General features: G+C 37.5%; 1 protein-coding gene across 3 annotated transcripts in view; it reads left to right on the forward strand.

Annotated features, from left to right (window-relative positions):
- DGKH (diacylglycerol kinase eta) overlaps positions 1–25,540 on the forward strand; it is a 168,982-nt gene that overhangs the window by 110,264 nt on the left and 33,178 nt on the right. For 2 of the 3 annotated variants that reach the window (XM_064504820.1, XM_064504819.1), the window contains exons 7-20: positions 72–197; positions 1,540–1,642; positions 3,414–3,576; positions 6,020–6,128; positions 6,398–6,537; positions 8,274–8,361; positions 11,471–11,556; positions 13,104–13,203; positions 14,571–14,847; positions 15,142–15,270; positions 21,311–21,445; positions 22,551–22,668; positions 23,634–23,744; positions 23,898–23,994. In XM_064504820.1, the coding sequence (XP_064360890.1) occupies positions 72–197; positions 1,540–1,642; positions 3,414–3,576; positions 6,020–6,128; positions 6,398–6,537; positions 8,274–8,361; positions 11,471–11,556; positions 13,104–13,203; positions 14,571–14,847; positions 15,142–15,270; positions 21,311–21,445; positions 22,551–22,668; positions 23,634–23,744; positions 23,898–23,994 (1,782 nt within the window). Of the gene's footprint in view, positions 1–71; positions 198–1,539; positions 1,643–3,413; positions 3,577–6,019; positions 6,129–6,397; positions 6,538–8,273; positions 8,362–11,470; positions 11,557–13,103; positions 13,204–14,570; positions 14,848–15,138; positions 15,271–21,310; positions 21,446–22,550; positions 22,669–23,633; positions 23,745–23,897; positions 23,995–25,540 lie in introns of all 3 variants that reach the window. The other variant, XM_064504818.1, reaches the window with a different exon arrangement.

A 25,540-nucleotide genomic window follows, 5' to 3' on the forward strand; every position in this document is an offset into this window, starting at 1 on the left:
TCTGCAACTGAGAGGCAAGAGTCTTCAGTTTCTACTTCAGTGCGTTTAACTTCATAACTCCTTTTTCACAGATAGCTATGCCTCACCAGTGGTTAGAGGGTAATTTGCCTGTCAGTGCCAAATGCGCAGTCTGCGACAAGACCTGCGGCAGTGTTTTACGCCTGCAAGATTGGAAGTGCCTTTGGTGTAAAGCTATGGTAGGTGCAATAGACCGCATCCAAACATCTGGGATTTTGCCAGCGTTGTGGTTCATCATTATTTTTACTTCGTCATTTCCGAACTGTGCTTTTGGAATGAAGTAGGAACAGGCAGCTTGTACAAACTCACATTTCTCTAATGTTCATAATTTCTTATGACTGTCCTACTTGCTTCAGTTAATTTTTAGTATCCCCACAGATGTAGCTTTTATTTAATGACCTTGACATCCAATGCGTTTTCTCTGCCTGTCTCCTAACTCCATGAGGGAGAGATTGAGGCCGTAGTTCAAAACTTGTTGGATACATCAGTGTCTTTTATGTATTGACTTTTGTAGGCTTTCTGTCAGGTCTGTCGTACTTACTTGGTCCAGATTGGAGCCTTTTTTTGAGGAAAGGGTTTTAAGGAATTGGTGTTTCAAGATAACATAAGGTTCAGAAACCTGTTCTGCAGGTCTGATTATGTGTTATCTACTTGTCTTTTTTATTATGAATGATCCGCATTCATCTTTAAAAATATTGCTACTGGACTCTTGAAGTGATCTTCAGTGTACTCTATATTGCTGATTGAAATTCTCTGACAGTCTATTGCTGTTTCCCTTAAAATACAATTTTCTCCTCGTTGGTCACTTGATTGCTTTCTTATGCTAGGCTTTAGAAGTGGGAAATCAGCAGATTTTTGAAGTATTTCACGGTATTTTATGTAGGTTTTACTAATTGAAAGTTAACTCTATACACTTCACTGTGATGTTAGGCATGTAGATGTCTCAGGCTCTGTGTCCAGGCACTGGAAAGTGATTGGCACCTCTGGAGGTGATTCAAAATTTAGGTGAGCTGCAGCAGTTGCTGCATGAGCCTGTTTTTCCAGTGACTGTAGAAGAGGCCTATACAACATGTGGTTTATGGGGCACAGGCCCTGCCTCTGACTGTTTTCTCTGACTTGGTATGCATGCTAGCTTTAGTGCACGTGTCCTCCACTATGTCCAGATGGACTGGGCAAGTGCAGAGCTATTGCACTGTGTGTGCCTGCTCTCCCCAGCATGGCTGCTGAGAATTTGGTCCTCCCTTGCTACTGGATGGAGCTCAGTGATTTACTTAGTTGTAAGGATTGTTCATACCTGCCATAGGGGTGTCTGAAGATGAAGTACTCCAAACTTATATTTTGTAGAATGAAAGGCCTTTGTGGTTAAACACTCGTGTATTTTTGTACAGTTCCACTCCTCTTCTGTCTACACCTAAACGTTATATATTAATCTGTTTTTGTTACCCAGATATTATATCAGTTATGCGTTCACCCAAAAATTACATTGTAAAGTAGGGAAATATTTTTTTTTTTCTTTTGTAGGTTCACACTGCCTGTAAAGATCTCTATCCTCGTAAATGTCCGCTTGGCCAATGTAAGGTATCGATCATACCTCCAACAGCATTAAACAGTATAGACTCTGATGGTACGTAGTAATGTGCTGTGTTCAGTGGTAGCTCTGGAGTTATTGTGGTTAGTGAGATTTGTATTACTAAACAAGGCTAAAATCCCTCTGCTGAACAGATGGATGTAGTCTTCAAGTTTAAAGAACAGTAGAATTTTCCATGTATCTTTTTAGAGGAATGTTTACCTACCATGGTTTTAAAAACAGTTTTGAAAGTTCTCCCACTTGAAATTCTTCTCCGTTTTCATTTATGACTGTTGGAAACTTTTCAACTGAATGGCCAGAGTCCTCAGGATAAAGTGGCCTGATGCCTCCCTGACATGGGTCACGCATAGAATGAGTTCTCAAAATCTGGATAACTTTGCTCCATGCAGAGGTTAGCTATCTGAATGGCTCAGATCCCATAGCTACTTTAATAGGCTGAAAAGACGAATCACTCCCACACTCTCTCTAGGTTTGAATATAAGCAGTGTAAGAATCCTGCAACACACAGATAGAAAACCCAGCAGATGTTCAAAACTCAGAGGTGCTCACTGATGGCTCACAATAGAGATGAGTTGTAGGAGCAGTGGGAGTCTGTATATGAGGTCAAGGAATTTTTAAGAAGTATCGTGAAATCTGGCTGCTTTAATTTTGTAGTTAATGTTGGTGGCAAATGTAGACCAACAACTTTTACACAGTGTAATGGCTTTTACTCTGTGAAATTAATAGAAATGATTGTTTATACTGTTCATATTCACTCTTTTATATTGACTTCCTATTTAATATCTCAGACCAGAGTGTCATGCTGCTATTTATTATTCATGCTAAGATGATTGTTCCATATGTGCATTTATATTTCTTGGCAGTTAAATAAATAAAACAAACCTTATTTTAAATTATGCATTATGATAATGTGGAATTGTGTTAGCATTCCTAGGCTTGTAATGTTATCTTTTTATTTTAACAGAGGTTGTTGCTTTCTTATTTGTTTTAGGCAATTAAAAAAGAAATAGTTAATATTGCCTCAAATGTCAAAATGTATACCTGTGATGTCTGATTTTGAAATGGTGCTGAGAATCCACTTCTTTCACGGAGTAGCAGTGTTAGTGACAACGGTGTTCCTTAGTGCAGCTTATTAAGGGCCTTACTGAAAGCCTGCTGTAATCAGCTGAAAAGACCTGCATTGAGTTTAATTAGGCTCTGTATCACAATTGAAGGTCTGTTGACTAGTAATTCCATTATAATTAATAGTATAATTTCAGTCTGAAATAAAAGTTCTCATGCAAAGTCTCACCTGGGAGCAATTGAATCCAGTAAATTTTTTAAATCTATGAGTATTCTTAGAAAGCTCATACAGACTTGGATGATTCAGTTCAACCCAATGAGGTTTAAAAAAATCAGGTAAAACACACTTATAACTGAAATATATATATCGTTATACGATAATCTGTGAAGAAAAGATTTGAGAAGTATCTTAGAAAGTTACTTTTTCACGATATTCTGTGAAGAAAAGATTTGAGAAGTATCTTAGAAAGTTACTTTTTCACTGTGAAAAAACAATAAAACTATTGTCTTCAGGATTTTACTAGATCTAGGCATTGGAAATATTGGAGAAAAAAATGAACTGGTAAATATTGAGCAATGATGTTTTCTTTGATAGGGCTAATATTCAGTTTAGCATTTACATTATGCATGATAAGATATAATCCTTTTGTCCTTCATTCCTTTCCTCCTCTTTCTCATGATTTCTTTTTGTGTTGTTCATATTAGAAAGCCTTATTTATTTCATTCTTTCTAACTATGTTCACAGGTTTCTGGAAAGCCACATGCCCGCCATCCTGTGCCAGTCCTCTTTTAGTTTTTGTTAACTCAAAGAGTGGAGACAATCAGGGAGTAAAGTTTCTTCGTCGATTCAAACAGTCGTTAAATCCAGCTCAGGTGTTCGATTTAATGAATGGAGGACCTCACTTAGGGTAATGACCTTGGAAATCTTGAGCAATCCTTTCTGCAAGGGAATTTAGTGCAAAATATAGTGTTGTGTTGTCCCCTTATTATTATAATTCCATCGTCAATATTTAGCATGTGACTGCCTACTTAAAATCTGTCATAGTTAATGGATTTTTAATATGAATTTTGGTGGGTGAAGTGTTTGTAAGATATTTTCTTTTTAGAAAAGTTCACTTGAAAATTCTAAAACAAAATAAAAATTTCAACAGTCCAAATTTTTTTCTGGCTTTTTGACTAGCTTTGAATTATATTAACTGGTAAGGCTCAAAATGATTGAACGTGTTTAAATGCTTTCCTTAAGCAGGGCCTTTATGCAAAGTTGTCTGGATGTTTTTTTCCATCTTAGATATGTAAGTCAGATATTCCTGTAACTTCATCATGAATGACTAGCTAAACAAAAACCTATTTGTCTAAATATACTCTAACTTTGCAAATTCCAAACACAAATGTCAGTTGAGGATTCTACAACCGGTGACTGACTAGTGCACTATAACTTCTGTCACTGGAGACCTACATTCAAAATCTCTTTTAGGTAACGTATGCAAATGGTTATGAAGATGAGCATCCCACAGAATTTGGAGTAAATCCACAATTAAAACCAGCAGGCATTCTACAAATTGCCGGGGTTGCTTGTTGGAGAGAGAGGGGTCAAATCTGCATAGCAGTGGCCACCACGCAAGCATCCTTGTGGATTCATAAAGATTAAATTTATGCACATTTTTCTGTTCAGGTTCTGTTAATTTTGTTCCACTCAGCTGTAGCCTTGTGATTAAATGGCCTATTAATATCAGTTACAGCACATGGAAACACTAATTTTTGTATTCTTAAAGATGCAGAATTACGCTTGCATGACAAAAAATATAGACAACACAAGTGCAGAATAACTAAGTTGAAACAGTGGGCAAATCTTGCAAATATAATGGAATACAGCTGTTTTTTATAATAAGTACTGCGTTATAGGTATGTTATATTAACTATTAAAGTTGTAACTCTTTTCATTATAACCCTGATTTAAATCTTATTTTAATCTAAGTCCCTTTCAGCTAACATTTTGTACATGTAGTTCTAATGAGGAAGTATACATAAGGAAGGGTCCTCTTACAGGAGAGACAATTTTTGAGAGAAGACAGTCTGAAAATGTGTCTTTCTGCTTGCAAGTTCTCTTGCTTTGTATAGGTGTGTCTAACAGCAGCATGGCTTAGGAGGTTCACTTTGGTTTTGTGCAGTAATTTTAGGTCATCTTGGTTGCTTTTATCTGTTTTTCCCCAATGTTTTCCAAAGAGAGGTCCTTGGCAGTTGTTCTGTCAGCTAGTGCTGATCTAGTCTACTTTTCTTCCAGTAGATCTTAAAAGCACAGTCACATTCTTTGGGGGAGTGTATTGCTGGGAGATTTTCTCCCTTTTCTCAGAGTAGCAGAAATTGATCTGGAATCAACATTTTTTTCCTTGTGTGCCTGCCTGTGTTGTTCTGAATAGGTATATGCCTATCATATACAAGTGACGATATTTTCTTTAAAAAAAAATTAGAAATGCTTCAAAAATTTGTGGTCTTAATATGCTGCTTTTAGAAATAGTTCTGAGATGATGCATATTCTGGAAAATAACATGCATTAAAATAAATATATCTATTTTTATAATTTTAAGAATTAACACTCTCCAAATTTTTTTATGTTTATATCCCTGTTGTGGGGTTTTTTTTCATGTCTTGTGTGTTTCTTCACATTTCATTGCTCTTTCCTCTTTGTCTGACCTCTCTGCTTGTTCTGTCTCTCTCATCCTGCTTTCTTTACTGCTGTAGAGTGTTGTATTCTGTAGCTGTTAATACTTAAGAGAACAGAATGAAGAGCCATAGGAAGTGAGAGCAGGATACTTCTCAAGGATCTGCTATGAAATAGAGCATTATCTGTTTTATATTGTTGTGATCACCTTATATGTAATGATTGCCTTCAGCTGTCCCTGCATTTCACAAGTTTCACAAGCTCCAAAAGGCTAAGTTGCTTACCCGTACTGTGGAGCACATCCTGTTGTCATGTCTTAACCTTTTCTTGTGAAAAATTCGTAGTGACGACAGTGGTGTGTTATGCTTCTGACTTCGGTAGGAAGCATAGAGCAATTGAGATTTCATAGCGTAGAAAAGCATTTTTTTTAAATAACAATAATAACAATAAAATCCTGAAAACAGTATGTGATATATCAAGGGAAAAAAAATCTGCATGTTATTTATCAGAAATGTCAATATAAGTGGAATATACAGCAATAGATAGAATGCAGACAGATTTATTTTCTTATTAAGTTGTATTCACATGCTTCAGAGCAATAGAAGAACCATCGTGAAAGGTATTGTGTACTGTATTTTCATGTAATGTTTGCTAAGGAGTATAGGCTCTAACTCGTCACATTTTCTCTCCAGTTTACGGTTATTTCAGAAGTTTGACAACTTCCGGATTCTTGTATGTGGCGGAGATGGAAGCGTTGGTTGGGTGTTGTCCGAAATTGATAAACTCAGCTTGCACAAACAGGCAAGTGTGTATACTTTCTTTCCTTGACTTGCTTCTTTGTCATTTATGTATTGGTAGAGGTAAGGCCAAGCTCCATAGTTACTGTTAAATGAACATTTTCACTTAAGTAAACATGACAAATTGTATTGGGACTACACAATTTGATCTGCAAGCTTTACACATCAGCTATAAAATCAACATTTATTGCTTGAAATAATAAGCATATGTAATAGTTTACACCTTTTCTTTCTAATTTTCGATAATAGATTTGCTCTTACATTGTTTTTCAGTGTCAGTTAGGAGTGTTACCCCTTGGTACTGGGAATGACCTTGCTCGTGTCCTTGGTTGGGGAGGATCCTGTGACGATGATACGCAACTTCCTCAAATTTTGGAAAAATTAGAACGAGCCAGCACAAAAATGTTAGACAGGTAAACGTAAATATATATACACAGGATTTATCATGAGATTCACATTGTATGTTTGAGTTTTTGATGGCCTAAGTCTACCCCAGAAACATAATATTGAGTTCTTTTGTTTTTTAAAAGAGGTTAAAATGGTATAGGGTACAGATCGTAACCGTGAGTGAAGTCAAGATGGTAAATGGGGGACAGCTCTTCCGTGTCCTTTTTCAACTGCAGGGTCAGAGGGGAGAACATCTGACGGAACTAGCAAGAGTTTTGTCCAAAGGTGAAAGAAAGGCGGTAGTTTTTTACGTAACCGATGAAGCTGCAAAACTGCCTGTCACAAGAAGTTGTAAGCATTAAGAAATGGTGTAAATTCAAAACCATTTTGTTCAGTTTGACAGATGAAAATTCCATGTGGACTATTGAATACCATTAGAGTTAGCATCTTTATTTAGGAAATAATTGAGCTCTGTCTCTTTGGATGTAGAGAGAAACCTCATCTTATGCTTTCACCCTTTTTACGTTTTCTTTAGGCATCAGCTGCTGTAGATGACATAGTGGGCTAGATGGGTCTTTGGTTTGATCCAGTACTACTATTTGAACATATCTTATGTAAAATAAACCCAGGGCCAGTTGAGCTTCTTGTTTGGAGGCATTTTCTTAGTTAAAACCAAATGTCATCCTACTCCTTGTTTTGAATGATATTTGCAGGCCAAGTGTTTTCATCCAGAAAAAAAGGAAGAATCTTGATTTTAAAAAAGTCAGAGAAATTGGTGATCATGTCATTCTAATGGAGGTGTTGCACTGGTTTTTGAAAGGACTGCATGTTTGTGTGTGCTGATTTTTCTTACTCAATGTATGCTTTCTCTCAAGAGTGTTTCTGTTCTTGCTGTAGTTACAAATACACACACATATATAAAAGTTACAATCCTTTGAATCTAATGAAAGAGGATTTTATTTTAGGGTGGGGTTTTTTTGTGAAATAGAGAAAAATAATCTTTTTTTTGCTTTAAACTCTTCTGCAGACTATTTGATCATTTTACAACAAAGTGTGTAAAAAAAAAAAGCTTGGCGCTGATCTATAGATACAATTGCTGGCCTGGGTATTCTGAAATATTCATAGATTAAATCATGTTTATCTTCTGCTGTACTGAAAGCAGCCCGGTGTCATTCTTCACTCTAATTTCTGTAGATTTGCTCCCAAGGCCATCTGCAGTGATTACTTGTTCTTTTCAGCAGGCTTTGAAGGATTTTGATATTAGCAGTTTCATACAATCTATGCTCTAGAGTACTATCCTTTTCCAGGGGAAAAAAAGTATATATGCCAGTGAAGATACTTCACTGCTTGCTTTGTTCTCATGGCTCCTTGCCCCCGATGAGATGAAAAGCAAATGTTTATAGAATATTTAGAGCTTTTTTTCTAGGAGCACATCTATTTTCATTTGACTTTTGCAGTTATTTTGCATGATGTGAATTCATCTGTACCATGAATATTTTGCTGGAAAAGGCTTTGTTACCTGCATTGAACATCCCAGGATTTGTTCATTAATCACTAACAAAAAAATTGAGCAAAGAACAAATTATTATCTTTAGACTCAAATGTTTTATCTTTGTTCAGTTAACTTACAATTAAACTCCTTTTTTGTTTTTAAACAAATTATTCTATAGGGTGACAGTGAATTTTCTTTTGTTGATATGTTAGAGAAAGGATAATACTATAATAATCTGGAAACCTAAAGGCTATGTTACATTTCTTCTAGGTGGAGTATAATGTCATATGAACTAAAATTACCAGCGAAGCCTTCTATTCTTCCAGTCACTGCAGAAGAAGAGTCAGAGGAATGCCAGGTGAGGTTTTTGTTTTGTTTAGTTGTTGCATAGACTTAACTTTGAGCTTCTGGAATGACAACATTTAAAATATAATTAAAGCAATTGTGTGCAAAATAGAAAACAGATGTTTTGTGATCTGCTAACTGAATGGAGTCAACTTCTGTTCATGCCATGTATATCAAGTAATTAGGCTTCCAGTTCTGTATTATTTGCCAAAAATGAATGAAGCTGAGTAGTCTTCAGCGAAACAGTCAGAAAAATTTCTTCCTGCAAGTATGTATTGAAAAAACAAAATGTTTATTACTCATTTTGAATTTGGAATAAGCATTTAAAAATGCCTTTTTGAAGGCAAGGTTTGTGTTCTCTTGATGAAAGAGAGAAGCTGTTTAGATCTTGTAAAAATGACTTACATAGGGGGATACCATATAATGCTCTTTTTGTTCTTTTGGAGAACTCAGAATCATAAATAGCCTGAAAGAATAGCTTAGTATATCTTTCAAACTAGATTTGTGCTCATACTCTCTGTTGAGGATTTGATTTTGAGGGAGAGTGAAAGGCTGTAATCAAATTAACTGACATTAGAAGTTTGATTCAAAATGACAAGGTAATTTATTCCTGAAAAAGTTAATGCATATCAACTTTAGCTCAAGAGTACTTGAAGCAGTTAATCAGCAGGTTTTTGAATAATTCGATGACTCGGGATGTTTTAGTTGGCATGGAGGTTATAACCTTTGACAGCTGGCTGGATTTAGAGGGACCTTGACAGGCTGGAGAGCTGGGCGGAAAGGAACCTCCTGAAGTTCAACAAAGGCAAGTGCAGGGTCCTGCACCTTGGGAGGAATAACCCCAGGCACCAGTACAGGTTTGGGGTTGGCTTGCTGGAACGCAGCTCTGCGGAGAAGGACCTGGGAGTCCTGGTGGACAACAAGTCGACCATGAGCCAGCAATGTGTCCTTGTGGTCAAGAAGGCCAATGGTATCCTGGGGTGCCTTAGGAAGGGTGTTGGCAGCGGGTTGAGGAAGGTGATCCTCCTCCCCCTCTAGTCAGCCCTGGTGAGGCCACATCTGGAGTGGTGTGTCCAGTTCTGGGCTCCCCAATACAAGAGAGACATGGAGTTACTGCAGCGAGTCCAGTGGAGGGCTACGAAGATGATTAGGGGGCTGGAGCATCTCTCTTACGAGGAAAGGCTGAGAGAGCTGGGCCTATTTAGGCTGGAGAAGAGAAGGCTGACGGGGGATCTTATCAATGTGTGTAAGTATCTGATGGGAGGGTGTCAAGAGGATGGGGCCAGACTCTTCTCAGTGGTGCCCAGCGATAGGCCGAGAGGCAACGGGCACAAACTGAAACACGGGAAGGTCCGTCTGAACATGAGGAAAAACAACTTTACTGTGAGGGTGACTGAGCACTGGAAGAAGTTGCCCATAGAGGCTGTGGAGTCTCCTTCTCTGGAGATATTCAAAAGCCATCTGGACAGGATCCTGTGCAACGTGCTTTAGGTGAGCCTGCTTGAGCAGGGGGGTTGGACTAGATGATGTCCAGAGGTCTCTTCCAACCTCAGCCATTCTGTGACTCTGTGATACAGAGATGCAAAAAGGCCAGGACTTCACTGGCTGCAATTCTGATGTGGTCATTTTGCACACAACTCCACACAACTCTGGTGCCAGCAGTGCACACTGGGGCTTTATCTTCTCTGATTTTACAAGACTGTTGGTGTGTGTTACCCTCCTGTCAGAACAGTAAAGTTAAAAAAAACCAAAAACAGCCCCCCCGCCCCCCAAAACCTGCCTTTTTTCTAGTTAGTTCTGCCTTTGAAATTAGGTTTAGTGCCTCCCCCAAACTGAAGGAACTGGTCCTACAAAACCTCTGTTGTTTTGGAAAATCGGTTCTGTAGGCTATTGTTACGTGCCATTATTCTGAGTTAGAGAAAGCTGTTTTGTGTACCTTGCTCTGTCTCTGGTTTAATGGTTTTTGTGCAGTTTACTGAGTTGTGATGTTCCAGAAAATAATAGATTAACCTTGCTGTAGGTAATGCATTAAAGTGCACTTCAAAAAGTGGGTGCCCAGTTCTTTTTTTTCTTTCCCTTTTTTTGTTTCTTCTTGTTTTTCCTTATCTTTCTTCCAGTTTCAGGATACTTACTTCATTTGGTTTGGTCTCAGAAGACTTTACTGTAGATCAAACACCAGTATGTTTGTGCTTATAAATTAGATGTTTATGTATTTTTTCCCCTTGAAATTAAAATTGATTTACTGTCAATATTATACAACTAAGGTTGGGTTTTAGGGGAAAGGAAGGATGACATTTCTAGCTGCTCAATATCAAGAAGCAAAACACACTAAGTAACAGAGTTTAAGAGATTCTTCAAAGAAGCCTTGAGAAAATTTCAGAACTGCAGAGTTATTTTTAGCTTCAGATTTAGAGCTTGGTTAGAATTTTCTTTTAAAACTGAAACCTGGATCTATGCCCATTTTGAGACAGGATATAGTGTGTGAAAACGTGATTCTGATCCACTGCAGACCTTTTCCTGAGTATCATGGGTTTTATAATTCTTCTGTGCAATAAAAGAAGGAAGATGCACACATTCGTTCTCCCAAACTTTCTAGTGAAGGCTAATCCCCGCCTGGTTTGTTCATTAAGGATTGGTTTTGATATAACTGTATCCATTTAGCAGCCTTTGTCGGTGAGGATACTTGGGGAGGAAGATACCATTTGACAGTAAAAAAGAAAATTCGGGAACGTATCCTCAAACTTTGATCCTTAGTCAGACAGCTTAGTCTGAGGGAAACTTACTTTGTTTGGAAATAAAAGACATAGATTGTTATAAATCTAAAAAGAAGGTAGATTGTTTCTACTGCATGGACTATTTATAGCCCAGGAATAAATTACTGTTTCCTCTACCAGAGGAAAGAGAGCTCTAGATCAAGTTCTCAGATTCACTATTATTTTGAATATTAAAAATACAGTACACAAAATACAGTATACAGGTAGAAGCTGGATTGCCAGCTGTTTGCCCTTGGGCTAGACATGCAGTGGAAATCCTGCTGTTTCTTGGAGGTGTTTTAACACCCTACTTGGTGTTACAAAGCTGAAGCATGTGGAAATTGAAGTCTTGTTTTTCTGTGTTTTCAGATATCTGCTTATGAGGATTCAGTTGCTACTCATCTTGCAAAAATCCTTAATTCTGATCAGCACTCGGTTGTCATATCATCTGCCAAGTGAGTTAATGGATTTTACATGTGATGTGTAGGATAAACCGCCTGTGTAACATCACTGTATGTGACTATAATAATCATCTTTGTAAGCTTGAATTTCTTATGACTGGCCCAGCTGCTTGGCTTAATATAGCCTCATTTGTACGTTGCGGAGTGGATGTTTTTTCTGTAGAAATGTTATGTGGTACGACTGTAATGGACGTCTTAATACCAAATACATGAACATTTAAAAAAAATCACATTGTATTAATATAATGTGATTTTAAGTCACTCAGAATCCAGCATGCAGAAACCTTCTGTTACTAATACAAAAATGTGATCTAGTTCACATTACCATTTTTATGTTTTGTTTTGCTTGTACCATATCAGTAAGAGGCATTTGCATTCACCAATGCAAAGCAAAATTTCAGCTGTGTAGCTCTCTTATTGCTCTGTCTGTATCAATTAAAAAAACAGTGGTCCCAAAGAATAGATTATTTTTCCAGACTGAAACACTTAAAAATGAGGGATAGCTACTCTAGAAATCATGGACATCATCTGAAATCATAAGTATTCTGTGTATACTTTCTCTGTGAAAAACTGTTTTAAATTTTGTGGTATGCAAAAGAGTGATCATAGAATCAATACATGTGACTGTCTTTACATCTCTTTTTTTTTTCCTGTTAAATTAATAAAATATCATTTTTAAGATACACATACGGCATGCTGAAAGTTAAACTGCAGAATACTTCTGTAACTCCAAATTCTAAATGGTGTCTGTATCTTCCTAACTCTCTCTATTTAGTTCCTGTAAAATAAATTTAAACCAGTTGGACACTGCTAACCAATTGTGCACACCTTGTTAGTAAAGCTGCTCTGCCTCTGCCGAGTAGGCAATAAGAACCACGTTTTTCTCTGACTCACACAATGAAAATTTATTTCAGCCAGTGTAGTTTGTATAGAGATGCCGCAGGGCTTACTGTGGCTCCTGTAATAGGATGTGTGTGGACACAGGCTTTCACCTAAGTAGTGAGCCATTAAAGTCAGTAGATTTTCTCCATGGGTTGTAGGTCCACCTTCACATGGGAGATTGCATTTGAAGTTAATAAAGGGAATGCAAGTTTGCTACTAGCTCTGGTATGGAAGGTATGCAAGTTTGCTACTAGCTCAGGTATGGAAGGTATACAAGCAGTGGAAGGGTTAAATAAAACGGGAGAAAAACGTTTTGTTTTAAAGCTTCTCTCTTGAATTTTGCAAGCCATGGAGAATATAATCTACTTCACAAATATGATGATAGAGTTCCCTTTACAAATAAAATGGTATGTAGTAGTATGCATATGAATCGATGGCCATAACTTAATCAGTTGTTCATCCACATACATTTATGTAAAGTATGTTCTTCTCAAAACTCAGGGCTTTTTTTAATTGTTAGGAGTTTTGGGTAGTATTGGATCTAATTTAAGTAAAAACCCTAAAAACATGTTAATAATTTTAATAAAATTAATCCAAGAATTTCATATTAAAATGTATCGATTTTATATCATTTGATTTCTTCCTTCTACTATATGAAGAATATTATGTGAAACTGTAAAGGACTTTGTTGCCAAAATAGGGAAGACTTATGAAAAACCACTGGAAAATGCAGAAGAAGCTGATGCCATGGCTACTAAAGTAAGATTATGACTATTTTGGGGGTTAATTTTCTTTTTAAGTTTATAGCTTGTGGGTTTTTAATTTTCAAATAGCTCCTGGATGCCCAAATTGGCTTCCCTTTTCAGGTCTGTGACTTTAAGATGCTTGTCTTAGTAGATGGAGCAGTTATTTCCAAAACATCTTTAACAACTTTTAAACATCTCTGTAAACTCTGTTTACACTGAGTAGTGCTTTCTTTTCTTTCTTCCTCCATATAGGATAAAGCACACAGGATAAAAATACATAGAGATAGACAGAAGTATTTTGCACTGGGAGTTGTACTTTTCTCTAAAGGGAATTAAGTTAGCTACAGGAAACCAATGGAATAATGAGGAGAAAATACACCAGGAGTATGAGAGGAGGAGAGATTATAATGTTAAAAATAATGGATTAGGCTGCAAATTGTAGAGATCATGTTGCAGAATCAGTTAAAAAAAAAAAAAAAAAAAAGAAGGATCTAGTTTGAGACATAAAACCTACGTGAACTGAAAAAAAGAAAAAAAAATACTAACAATCCAGGATCAAGAAATGTACTTGCTAGATGGCTATTATTTTGTGATTCATGTTTCTGTACTATTCAGTGTACATTTTAGAAAATGAATATTCTTTTTATATTTTTTTTTACTATTCCAGGAAAAATATTGTTGGTTTCTTTTCCCTTAAGCACAGAAAATCACCTCTTTTTCCAGTGTACCTGGAGAGAGCAACTGCATAGTCAGGAGTAGAGGTGTTCGACAGTGTTCAGTTCTGGCTTAAACCGCTTTGCTCTCTGACAGTTCACACTTGCTTAAATGTACGAGTGTGTGGCCAAAAAAATGCCATGAGTTCTCAGTTGAGCAGCTGGGCATCTCCCCATAGATTTTTCCTCCCAGTTGGGGTATTGAGTGCCCATAATTTGTTTTAGTGCAGAGTAAGTCTGTGGTGGTTCTGACTGTGCTGCTAACCATCCAGAAAGGAGCAAGATCTAATCTTCACACTCACTATGTGGCAGGCTGGGTTTAGCTCAGTATATTATTTTAGTCCAAGTATAGCCTCTTTGGGTATAATTGCTACAATCTAGTTGGGTGTCACAAGGTCTGTCTGCAAAAAGCCGTACAGACCCTCTCATAACCTGATATTGCGAAATGGTAAATCTGTGTTTGGACTTTATGTAGATGGTTTTAAATCCTACCTCATGGAGAGTTTAGAACCCTCCATATAATCTGGTATTAATTTCCCCAAAATGTTCACTGCTTTTTGTGTTTTTTTTGTTTTGTTTTGTTTTTGTGTGTGTGTGTGTGTGTGTGTGTGTGTGTGTGTGTGTTGTGTGTGTTCTCTTCCACTTTGTTTGCAATGTACTGTCTCAGTGTTCAGAGTTAAACGAGAAGCTAGACCTATTGCTCCAGGCTCTCCACTCCGAAGCCCAGGCTGCTCCCATTCTCCCAGGGATCACTCCCCCCATCGTGGAAGAAGAAGCTGAGGAATTTTCCAGTGAGGAATCCTTGTCTGAAAGTAAAGAGCAATTAGCAGAGTGTGTTGCAAAGTCTTCCACCCAGAAACTCTTCAAACCAAGAGAACAGCTTATGCTGCGGGCAAACAGTTTAAAGAAGGCTGTGAGGCAGATCATTGAACAAGCAGAAAAAGGTGCACATTAGCCATGTTTTGTTCTATACTGATAGAATAATGATGATGATGTGGCTTTTTTTTTTTCCACTAGTATAAGTTTTCAAATTTAAAGCTTGATTTCTACGTTCTCATGTAGATAAAATTAAATGCCTGTTACAAGCTGCAAGGAAAAGAAATTCTGCTTCTTTGGGTTTTGGTGACTGTATGTAGTATTTGTAAACCTAAACTTAAAGTTACAGAAACAAGAAGCTAATTTTCAATTTATGTAGATTTTTCTTTAAAATATTTGAAACTTCTTTTTTTAATAAGCAGTTGTGGATGAGCAGAATGCTCACAGTGAAGAACAAGTGAACCAGTCCCCTGTAGAATATAGTAAAGAATTGGATGAATCAAAAGAAGAGGAAAAAGAGGAAGATACAAAGGAATTTGAGTCCCAGTCAGGTGAGTAATTTAGAAATAAAATCATTTAAAATCATGTAGTCTTATGAAACCAACCTTGCTGGCCCCATCCTTAAAATGGTTAGATTATTTCTATTGTTTTTATACCATATATTTTCTGAAAAAATTTTCTTTCTGCATAGACTTCCTTCTGTATCTCTGGCTGTTGCAGCCCTTTGTATTGCATGTGCTGGGACAATGTGTGAAAGCTTAAAGCTTTGATTGTCATTTCTAATTGGTCTGATAGAATATTTTTCCATGAATATACTATTTGCCAAGTACTGGAGTGTTGTTTAAGTAGAAGCTATTCACACATTTCGATAGATTTGGCTAAATAAAAATGGAGAAAAAATGCCAGGGATAAGATGGACAATCTCTTGGAATAGATTTACAAAGCTGAGAAGGCATTTTTGAGGAAAGAGAAGTGCCTGTTTAGTACAGTCCTGAGCAGGGACTAGAACCTAGGTAATAGCAGTGATAGCGTGTGAAGTATATTATAGGAATTTCTGTCAATTACTTCTGTTGAGGGTGTTTAACTTTGTATAAAACAGACATATTCACTCACTGTATCAGCAACGAAATTCTGATGTCTCATCTGGGAGTTTACCTCGAGACAGAGTTATTGGAACTGAAGCAGAATGGATATTTAAGTGTTTTATATGAACTGGAACAACTTAAAGCAGGAAAGCATGCAATAGAAATTAGAACATGGAATTCTCCTGAGAAGCGGTAGGACTGAGTTCAGCCCTGTTTTTTGCCTAATTTAGAGCGGAGATTTAAACCAAAGTCTTTGGTATCCCATTTGGGTCCAACCTGCCTGGCAGGCAGTATTAGCACTACTGCCTCTTCTTCATGCATGTTGTGCTCAAGAGTTAAATTGGATATTCCCTTTAAGTTGAATCAAGAAATGTTTAATTCAGTCTAAAAACAACTTCTTTTGTATTGCTGTGTATCCTGAATAGTAACTGTCCAAAAGTAACTAAAATGCATATGCAAATGCATGATTTCTGTATGGGCATCTGTATGCACAGGTACACACACATTTAAATATACAGTGCATATCAGAGCCTGTTGAGGCATTGCATAGATATTGATTATTCAAACAGCCATTATTTGTGGTGTTTTTAGATACCTATTAGATCTGTTCGTTTGCCCTGATGACCTATCACAAAAAGTAGAATGAGGCCTTCCTGTATCACAGATAGCTTAAAGAGATTGTTTCAAGTTTTATCTTCAGGTGTCTCAAAAATATATTGAAATCTATATTTACATTAGGATGAGCCATTGCTAAAGGCAAGGATCTATTATTTCCGGACTAGAGAATGGTGGACTTGATTTGATGGTGGAAACTTTATTTGTGAATTTCTTGAATTCCTGGCATCAGTGTTTGGGGAGTTTTACTTGTAACATTTACTTAAGACTACATAATGTGCAATGTGTCTTAATTCTAACTTTTTTTTCACTGCCAGAGTTTTCCAGTGGTTGCTTTTTCCTATGTGTTGTTAAATAGCACCTTGCTTAAATACATAGTATATGCGCAGCTGGTCTTATTGCAGGGTAGCTTAGGTTTTAACAGATTTGGAATGGAGCCATTTAAAAATAACAGCACAGTTTTTGCATTCATTCAGTTTGGGTTGGAAAATTAAAAAGAAATATTAATATGGAAAACTCTTCCTGCCATCTCTGTTGAGCTGTACCAGACTCTAAGGTTGGAATGGTTACAGGTGCTAAAATGTATTTTAAGTTATAACAAGTTAAGAGTTTTATTTCATTTTTATTAATTGACTGATTATTGTCTGGATACTCCTTTAAGAGGAGCAGAATTGTAAATACCTGAGTCACATGCTAGAATACCCCATTATGAAATACTTGCAGAAATTAGGTGAGTTAAATCGTTTAGAAACGGACAGGCTGAATAATCAAGAGGATTAAGAAAAATAACATGATCTTATTAATTTTTTTAGCTACTCAATGCTCTGATCTTTAACTCTGGGCTTTCACAGCTTCTTTCAGATAGATCACTGTCAAAGTTTCTAGGGCTCCTTCCCATGGCAAAATTTTTTGCCTGATGGTCCCAAAGACACGTCAAGCTGGCTTCTCACAACTGTTGGCTGCTATACAGCAAGCCGTATAGTAAGCCACTATAGCAAGCTATAGTTGCTTTCCAATCTGTAGAGCCCTGTGCCGGCTCTCTCCTTGGTCAGATCCACTTCAGTTGCTGCTGCTGTCTAACCGTTCCTCCTTTCCAGTAGGAGCATCATTTGGTCCTCTCTGTGGGGTTTTGCAGAAAAGGAGGACAGCATTTCTGTGTGGGTGGCCTATGCTGGCTTTGAAAATGCAGCAGAAATAACACAATTGTATTATTTATGTTGTTTGTTGTAGGAAGTGATCAGAATAGCGAGTGATTTGAATTTGAAACAACTTGCTTGGAAGGTAGCTCTTTCATGAAGTGATAGCCCATTTTGTTGCTAAGCCCGTTTTGTTGCTAAGCTTTGTTTTTGGCTACTGAGTATTTCGTGACTGAGCTTAAAGTATTTATAGAATACTATTCTCCACTTATCTCCTGAAATGCAGTACTAATTCCCACATTCAAATGATAGGGTAAATCTCTCCTGTGTGTGTCCTTTATGAAAACTGCCCATGAGTGGCTGCAGTGGCAGAAGGATGAGTTGTCTGTAGGAGACCCTCACTTACCTTTCCCCCTGCTTGGTTTTGGGCACCAAGCCCATCCAGCCAGATGTTGTATTTGGCCATTTCCGATGACAGACTTCAGTTCGGTGTTCTGTGTTGGCAGGTAGTTCATGTGGCAGGGTTATTCAAGAGAACAAAGTTGCATAATAATTTTAGGAAAGCTGTTAGGTACTGCAGGTGGAAATTTCAGTCTTTGCCACATTGCCAGTGGGCCACAAGAGAAAATCTGAATCGTGGAGAGACAGTGGTGGCTGGTGGGGACAGCAAAAGGCATCCTGTAGATATTTAGCAAGCCACTGCCTGTGGCAAAATGGATTATCAACAAAGTTGTTTGGTATTTGCATCTCCTCCTGCGACACTAGCCTGCATCAAGATCTTCAAGAGGTATCGTCCTCCTGAGGCTCTGCACTGAATCTGGTGTCTGCGTCAACAGCTCGTACCTTAAGCATAGGTCATTGGTTTCTTGGGGCTTCCGTTTATTCAGGATCTCACATTTCCTTTTCCCCAGTAATGGATTCCACACTTTCTTCAGTAATTGTCTCTTGCTTGGCACCTCTCCTTTTACCTTGATTATAGGAATCAATGCTTGTTGCTTGTTCGCTTTCAGCGCTAGCTCATGGAGTATACCAGCTCTATGGGCATGGTGGATGACCTGTCCCTACTGCTGTAAATGTGTAATAAAATAAAAATACATACATACAAACAAATATGTATGCATACATATATGTATATATATATGTATGCACATATGTATATAAAAGCCTTGTTTCTTGGTGATACAATTTCTGTGCTTGTTAGGGAGGTGTATTATTCTTCATACATCTGAAATGTGGGAAATAGAGTGCATATTAATGCTGTCAGTGGGAGATAGGTGTTTAGGGAGAAAGCATGAAACATGAATTCAATTATCTGCAATGAAACATCAGTTTTACTCATTAGAGCTCTGTTGTTTTTATCAGAGCGTGAACAGCAAAAGTTTATCTTTATTGCAGTTATACCCATGAGTCTCATCTGTCAGATAAAGAGCAGCTGCTCTGTTGATTTTCCTATTTAATATAACTGCCTTGTTCCCCAGTACAGAGAGAACAAACTGCGTGAATACCATTGTGAATTTTTCAGTAGCGTTATGAATAATGGAAGTTAAATTGTGTTCTGAGTATTATATTTTACCCTCTGAGAGTTTTCCCTGGTCATTTGATGAACGTAATATTTTTCCATATGTTAATTACCTTCATCTAAATATTTAATAACTCTTGTTAGATATCATTTGCCATTTTTATTTCTTTTCATTTTTTAACATTATAGGACAATGTTTTGTCATGCACATACACAAATCATTGCGTTGCATTGATACCACACAATACTACATCGTTTTGTTACAGTTGCTAAGGCTAGTTTACAGAAGTTAAAGTCAGAAGGAGGCATTAGGTCATTTAGTCAGACCTTCCATGTAGCAGTCCAGAAAATTTCACCCACTTATTCCTGTCATGAGTCTAATAATTTCTGTTTGACTTAAGCAAGTCATCCAGAAAGGCTTGTAATCGTATTTCTGAGATACAAGGAGAAGAAGAATTCACCATTTCACTGACTGGTCCACGATAAATTGTCAGCATTTAAAAAGTGTATGCCCAAATCCTAGCTTGAATTGATCTGAATATAATTTCTAAGCTCTGGTTCCTGTTATTACCTTTGTCTTTAGATTTTCCTGCTCTGCATTTTCTTCTCAATAGTGTCTTTGTACAATGTACCCACGTTACTCTCTGGCCGAGGTTTTATGATTGACATGAGCTGATCTGTGTCCCACCTGCCACAGAGAAGGATATTTTTTTTTTCCTTCCCACCTCATTCCTGGCAGTGCTTTTCTACTGCTTTCTTGGTGCTAGCCCTAATCATTTTGTTTTTCCATTTTTGCTGAGTTTTGAGATATCAAGAAGAAGATGTCAGATTACTTTGAAATCCTTCTGTTTTACTTTCTGAGTTTCTTCAGTTGGCCAAGGTTGAAGTCGTTCTGAAGCTGAAGTACTTCTAACATGTGAGGTGAATTGGAGCAGAGGGGGCCAAGAATTGGGTGACTATGCTCATCTTGTGAACAAAAGTTTTCTGCGTGCACGTGGAAGTGCCATACCAAAGAGCATTCGGCAATACCGAAACTTTCTTTCTTGGGGCACTGATTGCTGACTAAGTCTAGGAGGGCTGACTTTCACAGAGCTTGGCTTCCCAACACATGCTAGTGTGAGCAGTGGTGAGCTCCCTCTGTCAAAGAGGTTCTGCCAGGAAAGTAAATTAAAGTGCCTGAAGTAGCCCTCTGAAAAGCCTGTCCTTCATCATCATCTACAGAGGCAGCCCAAGGAGTAACTGGCCTCACTAAGCTGGTATTCCTCTGCATGAATATCTTCTCCTTCTGCATGACTTTTTTCCCTGTTTTTTTTTTTCTGAGCTCTTCTCTGCTTTTGTCACCAACAATTTGATCAGCTACCAAACATTGCTTGCTATGTGTCATAAGGCTTTACTGATCCCTCTTCTGTTTAATCTTAACAAATAAGTTATTTCAACTGTTTGGGGAATTCGTGTTCTTTGTGAAAAAGAAAAAGTGATGGTAAACTGATCTCCTCCATGATCTTTCTAAACTGCAGAAGACAAGAGTGTCTGAACATGGCTTTCCCTTCCCTTGCAGTGTTCAGTTTGGCTGTAGATAAATATGTTAGAATTTTGTGTGAATGTCTGGTTTTATCGGGTTCAGAAACCTGATGGAGGCAGATCCATCGTAGCTGCTTAGAACAAATAGCGTAGCTGTTGATCAGGTATTGCTGTGGCTTAATTTGGGCCTGGGTTCTAATGGTTATCTATATTAAAATTGGTATAAATAATAATGAGCCATTAATATAGGTATGTTTATGAATAAATATACATTGAATTTAAGTTTAGATACTTATTATTTCATTAACATTTCTTCTTTAATGATGATTGATTTTTCTGAAGTCTGCGGGGGTTTTTTGTAAAACCTGTTGTTACGTTTATCAGAAACGTACTACAGTAATAAATACTATAAGATTTTAAGGCTGATATAAATTATTTTTTGCTAGCAGCTAGAACCAGAAGTTGGGAACTCCTCACATTGAATTCCTTGCATACTCATGTGTTTTAATTTTGGTTGTTACTTGATCTTTCTGTTTGGGAGTTTTCTTCCCTGAATTTAGAAGAAAAAAAGTAGTGTGAGGGAGAAGGACATTTCTCACAGAAGGGTGACAGATTAATTAATGCTTTTGAAATATTCTGAGGGCTATAAGGCTATGCTTTTGGTAATGTGCTCATATATCTAATTAGTGCTCTTATCATTACTTCTTCTGCACAGTTAAAACTGCACCAAGATCTCCAGATCGGCGTGCAAGTCGAGGTATCCATTCTCAGACAGGCTCCTTCTCTGCTCCAGCTTTGGCTGCCAGCAAAGAAAACCTCCCTGTGCTTAACACGAGGATTATCTGCCCAGGTAATCGTGATTTTGAAATCTGCTCTTCCTTTCACAATTTTAATATTGCCTCCTCTTCCCCTGCTTCGTGTCAAATAACACTTTTTACTTCAAGCCCCAGGCTTTGCATGGAAATGCCATAGAACTTTCTCAATATAGGTGAACTGATGTACACATCTTTGTGTTTTATCATGTATTAGGAATGGCAAATAATGTAAAATGTTCCTGATTGTTTGGCACACCACCAGATATGTAGCAGAAGTGTTGCAGTTGATTCTAGAGAAGGAAAAACAAAATTCTAAATGTTCTATCATTCATCTGAATAAATGGAGCCTGTTAAGAGGCTGGGGGACAGGCTCATGTCAGAATCAACCCTCTGAATAAGAGGTGTCCGTACATAACTCTCCAGAAAAGTATAACTGAAACATTTGTTTTTCAGTCTCCCTTGGACCAGGCCTACCTACCTGCTTACTTTATTTCAGTATTGTTTTTCCATTCCTCTCTTGTTCCATGCTTGTTTTCTCTGCTTTTTCCTAGTCTTAGCTCGGTTTCTGTCCCTTCCTCCTTTCTACTGAAAGCATCAAGTGGTGGCTTCTGCACATGCCGAGTGAGAAAAGAACTTCCTACTCAGCTTATACTTATCAAGCTAAATATTTAACTGAAGGATAGTTGATAGTTGCAGAACCATCCACATGAGTGTTGATTTATGATAGTGGCCTTCGCCTATATTAGACTAATTGAAAATCATGAATGTTTGGAGAGAAAGTTGGGACTAAGTAAAAAAGCTATAATAATCTTTTTGGAAGTTAGGTAATCCATTTGATTTCTGTGGCAGCCAGTCACTGCTGGCCTGAAATCCTGAACTTTCTTTTCTTTTCTTTCTTTTTTCAGTGTGGTACCTGAATAGTTAGTCACCACACTTCACTTTATCTTGCTTTCTGTACAAGAGAGCCAGAGACCTGAAAAGATAAGCAATATAGGCAAAAGTTGAGGTGGAAACACAATCACTCAATGTATGGATTTGATGAATGCTGTTGTCTCTCAGAATTAGGTAGCTTATATTACAAGAATCTATGTTTCTCTGTTTATCAAATGAAAAATGTTATTTCTTTCTATTTCTTATCAGGTTTAAGGGCTGGATTAGCTGCTTCTATTGCAGGAAGTTCAATTATTAGCAAAATGTTACTAGCAAATATCGATCCATTTGGTGCTACACCATTTATTGACCCGGATCCAGATTCCCTGTAAGAATTTTTTTTTTCCATATCTACTGTGGGTTTTTTTAGTTTGCTTTCCTTGAATTTCTTTAGCTTTTCTTAATCTCTTTTTCGTCATGAAATTCTATTTTGTTATCATTTGAATGACTAAGATGAACTCACAGCTTTCTTAGGCAGTACACCTCAAGGTCTGAAAACAGATTGCATTGTGCCATTTTAGAATAGACCCTTAGTTATATGTAGCGCAGAGCAGTGTTGCAGCAGCAGAAATAATTTGCTCGCTTCCCCCTTGCCTAACGGCTCTGAGAAAAGGAGGAGGGGAGGGCAGTGCTTGAAAGCCAGGTTTTCCTGCTTGAAGTGCTGGACTGAACAGCCAGGCATTGAAGCAGGGTTTGAGCACTCCCCAGCAGACAGTGGAGGAGGAACAAGGACATCCCCTGAATGAGTGGTGCAGTGAGGTGGGGGGGGAGCAAATTTTGTTTCCTCAAATGCCTCTGCTTCCCAGAACCTGGCGTAGCGTTGGCAGAGAGTTATGGATGGTAACGGGGTGGCAGGCCGCTGCCCTCTGTGGATCCCCTAGAGCAAAGCGTTGATGTACAGACAGTGTTGGCCATTCATCCAGCCCCAGCGTGCCTAACTGCAGCATGTGTGCTCGTCCCGGTTTGGTGCTGCTGTCTCAGAGCAGTGCCTGGGGCAGCTCTTTTCCCATATCCTGGTGTTAGAACTCAATATTTTGGGTTTGATTGAGATAGTGCTAGGAGGTGAATGTGCTGCTGCTGCTTTTCCATCTGGTGGGGAGGAACTCCCACTTGTGAAGGATCTGGCAGGCAGTCCTCTCTTCAGCTGCCATTGTGTTTCCATGGGGAGATTCAGAGGAAACATCTCATGCCATCTTTTGTTGATGTTCTGAGACCAGCCACAATCTTGGTCAAAGCTATGTATGTCCAGGTACTGTACAAATGCACACATAATGACCGCTTTTCTTCTAACAGGGAAGGATATTCAGAAAAATGTGTCATGAACAACTACTTTGGAATTGGATTAGATGCAAAAATTTCACTTGAATTTAATAACAAGCGAGAAGAGCATCCTGAAAAGTGCAGGTAATAGGATTCTCAGGGGCAGAGCCAAGACATATTCATAACTTTATTTTTCCTATCTCTTTATTTGAAGTCCTTAATTTTTTCCTCACCCTAAAATACAAGACATAATCTGTGTATTTCAGTATGTAAATCTCTTTTTTTACCTGTTTTCAGAAGTCGGACGAAAAACATGATGTGGTATGGAGTTCTTGGCACAAAAGAGCTACTGCAGAGGACTTACAAGAACCTAGAACAAAAAGTTCAACTTGAGGTAGTTTTTATTTATAAGCTTAATGAGTTTTTTTGCTTCTGCAACATATGGTCCAGAATTTGGGGTTCCTTTTGAAACCTTTTAGTGTTCTTGTGTCAGCCCAAGCCAATAAAATTCTTCCCTCAAATACACATTGTAACAAAAATAACAAAACAAAGTGCTTTATAAGAGATAATTCCCTAGGTGATTCCTTGGTGGAAAATGTCAATGCTTTAAACCCAGTATTTTGGAATATTTATGTTACTTGTTACTTATTTATTTATTTTTAAATCTTTTATAATTAATACAGCAAGGGTATGTTTCTTAATGTTCGCTACACTAAAGGGCGAGACCAGGTTTTAAGGACAGTAACAGAAACATACATATACTGAACAGAAGGAAAGAGATAAAGTGTCCTAATCCTTCAGGTTCAGTTTAAACCATCTGACAACTTGATTATACATATAGAGAAAGGACACAGAAGGTCTTAGAGGAAAAATTCCTGACAGAGAAGGACAGGTTCTGAATGTGCATTCACAAGAAGCCCAGCTACTTCTGTAGGGACTTTCTCAAATATGTATTTCAGATAGGCACACAGGGGAAGCAAGGTAGTATTGCAGTAACAAGAAATGCAGTGTAAATTATCTAAACATGGTTAATTTTAAGTTCTAAAACCAAATTTAAGTCTTTCTCACAATACTAGGAACGTAAAGGAGATATAAATGGTTACCAAATGTAGAAAAAGGTCGTGGGATGATTACAGTTGTTTTCACCTGAAGAATATCTAGGCTGGGGTTTGACAGAATATTCCTTTTTTTTTATGTTAGATATTTCATATGGAAGTTCATGATGTTTATATGGTGATACTTTTTAAGTTGAGAGAATAATTTTAATTTATTGCAACTCTCTTCACTGAGCTTTAGGATGGTTTTGTATGATAGAGGCAGACTGCTCTTATCTGAGGACTGAGTAATTATCAAGGAATTACGCAGTAGTTAGTGAATGTAATCACAGGAAAGAACATTATGTATGGTGCAGATAGATTTCTAATTTAAGGATCTGTTGAATAAGATTTAAATAAGCTTCAGTAAGGCATTCAAATCTGACCTTTCCATAATTATTTTTGAATATTTCTGGAAGTACACCAGCAAGCAGAGATCTCATATTTAGTACTGCCTTGCATAATATCTGCCTTATGCTAAAACCTTAGGTGCACAGCCCTGGAAAATTAATGATATTAATGTCAGGAATTAGGGACAAAGCTCTATAATACAAATGGCTGTGCAGCATCTGTTAATCTCACGGTACGTTTGTGGATGCTGTCAGATTTTGATTAAAATGTTAAATTGCTAAGATCAAAAAACCAGAGTACTGAGCAGATTTCTGAAAATATTTTGCAACTCTTTCTCCTCCTGATAAATTACCAAAAATTTCCTCATTATTTCCCAAGGATTTCTAGTTCATTTGTGTAATTATAAGGCACTTCTGTGGGACTTGTAACTTTTGGTAATCTAGCAATATTCTTTAAATGAAATTTTACCTGACTTGTAAGTTCGCTATCACAAAG

This window comes from Dromaius novaehollandiae, chromosome 1 (genome assembly GCF_036370855.1).
Source record: "Dromaius novaehollandiae isolate bDroNov1 chromosome 1, bDroNov1.hap1, whole genome shotgun sequence".
Lineage (NCBI taxonomy): Eukaryota > Metazoa > Chordata > Aves > Casuariiformes > Dromaiidae > Dromaius > Dromaius novaehollandiae.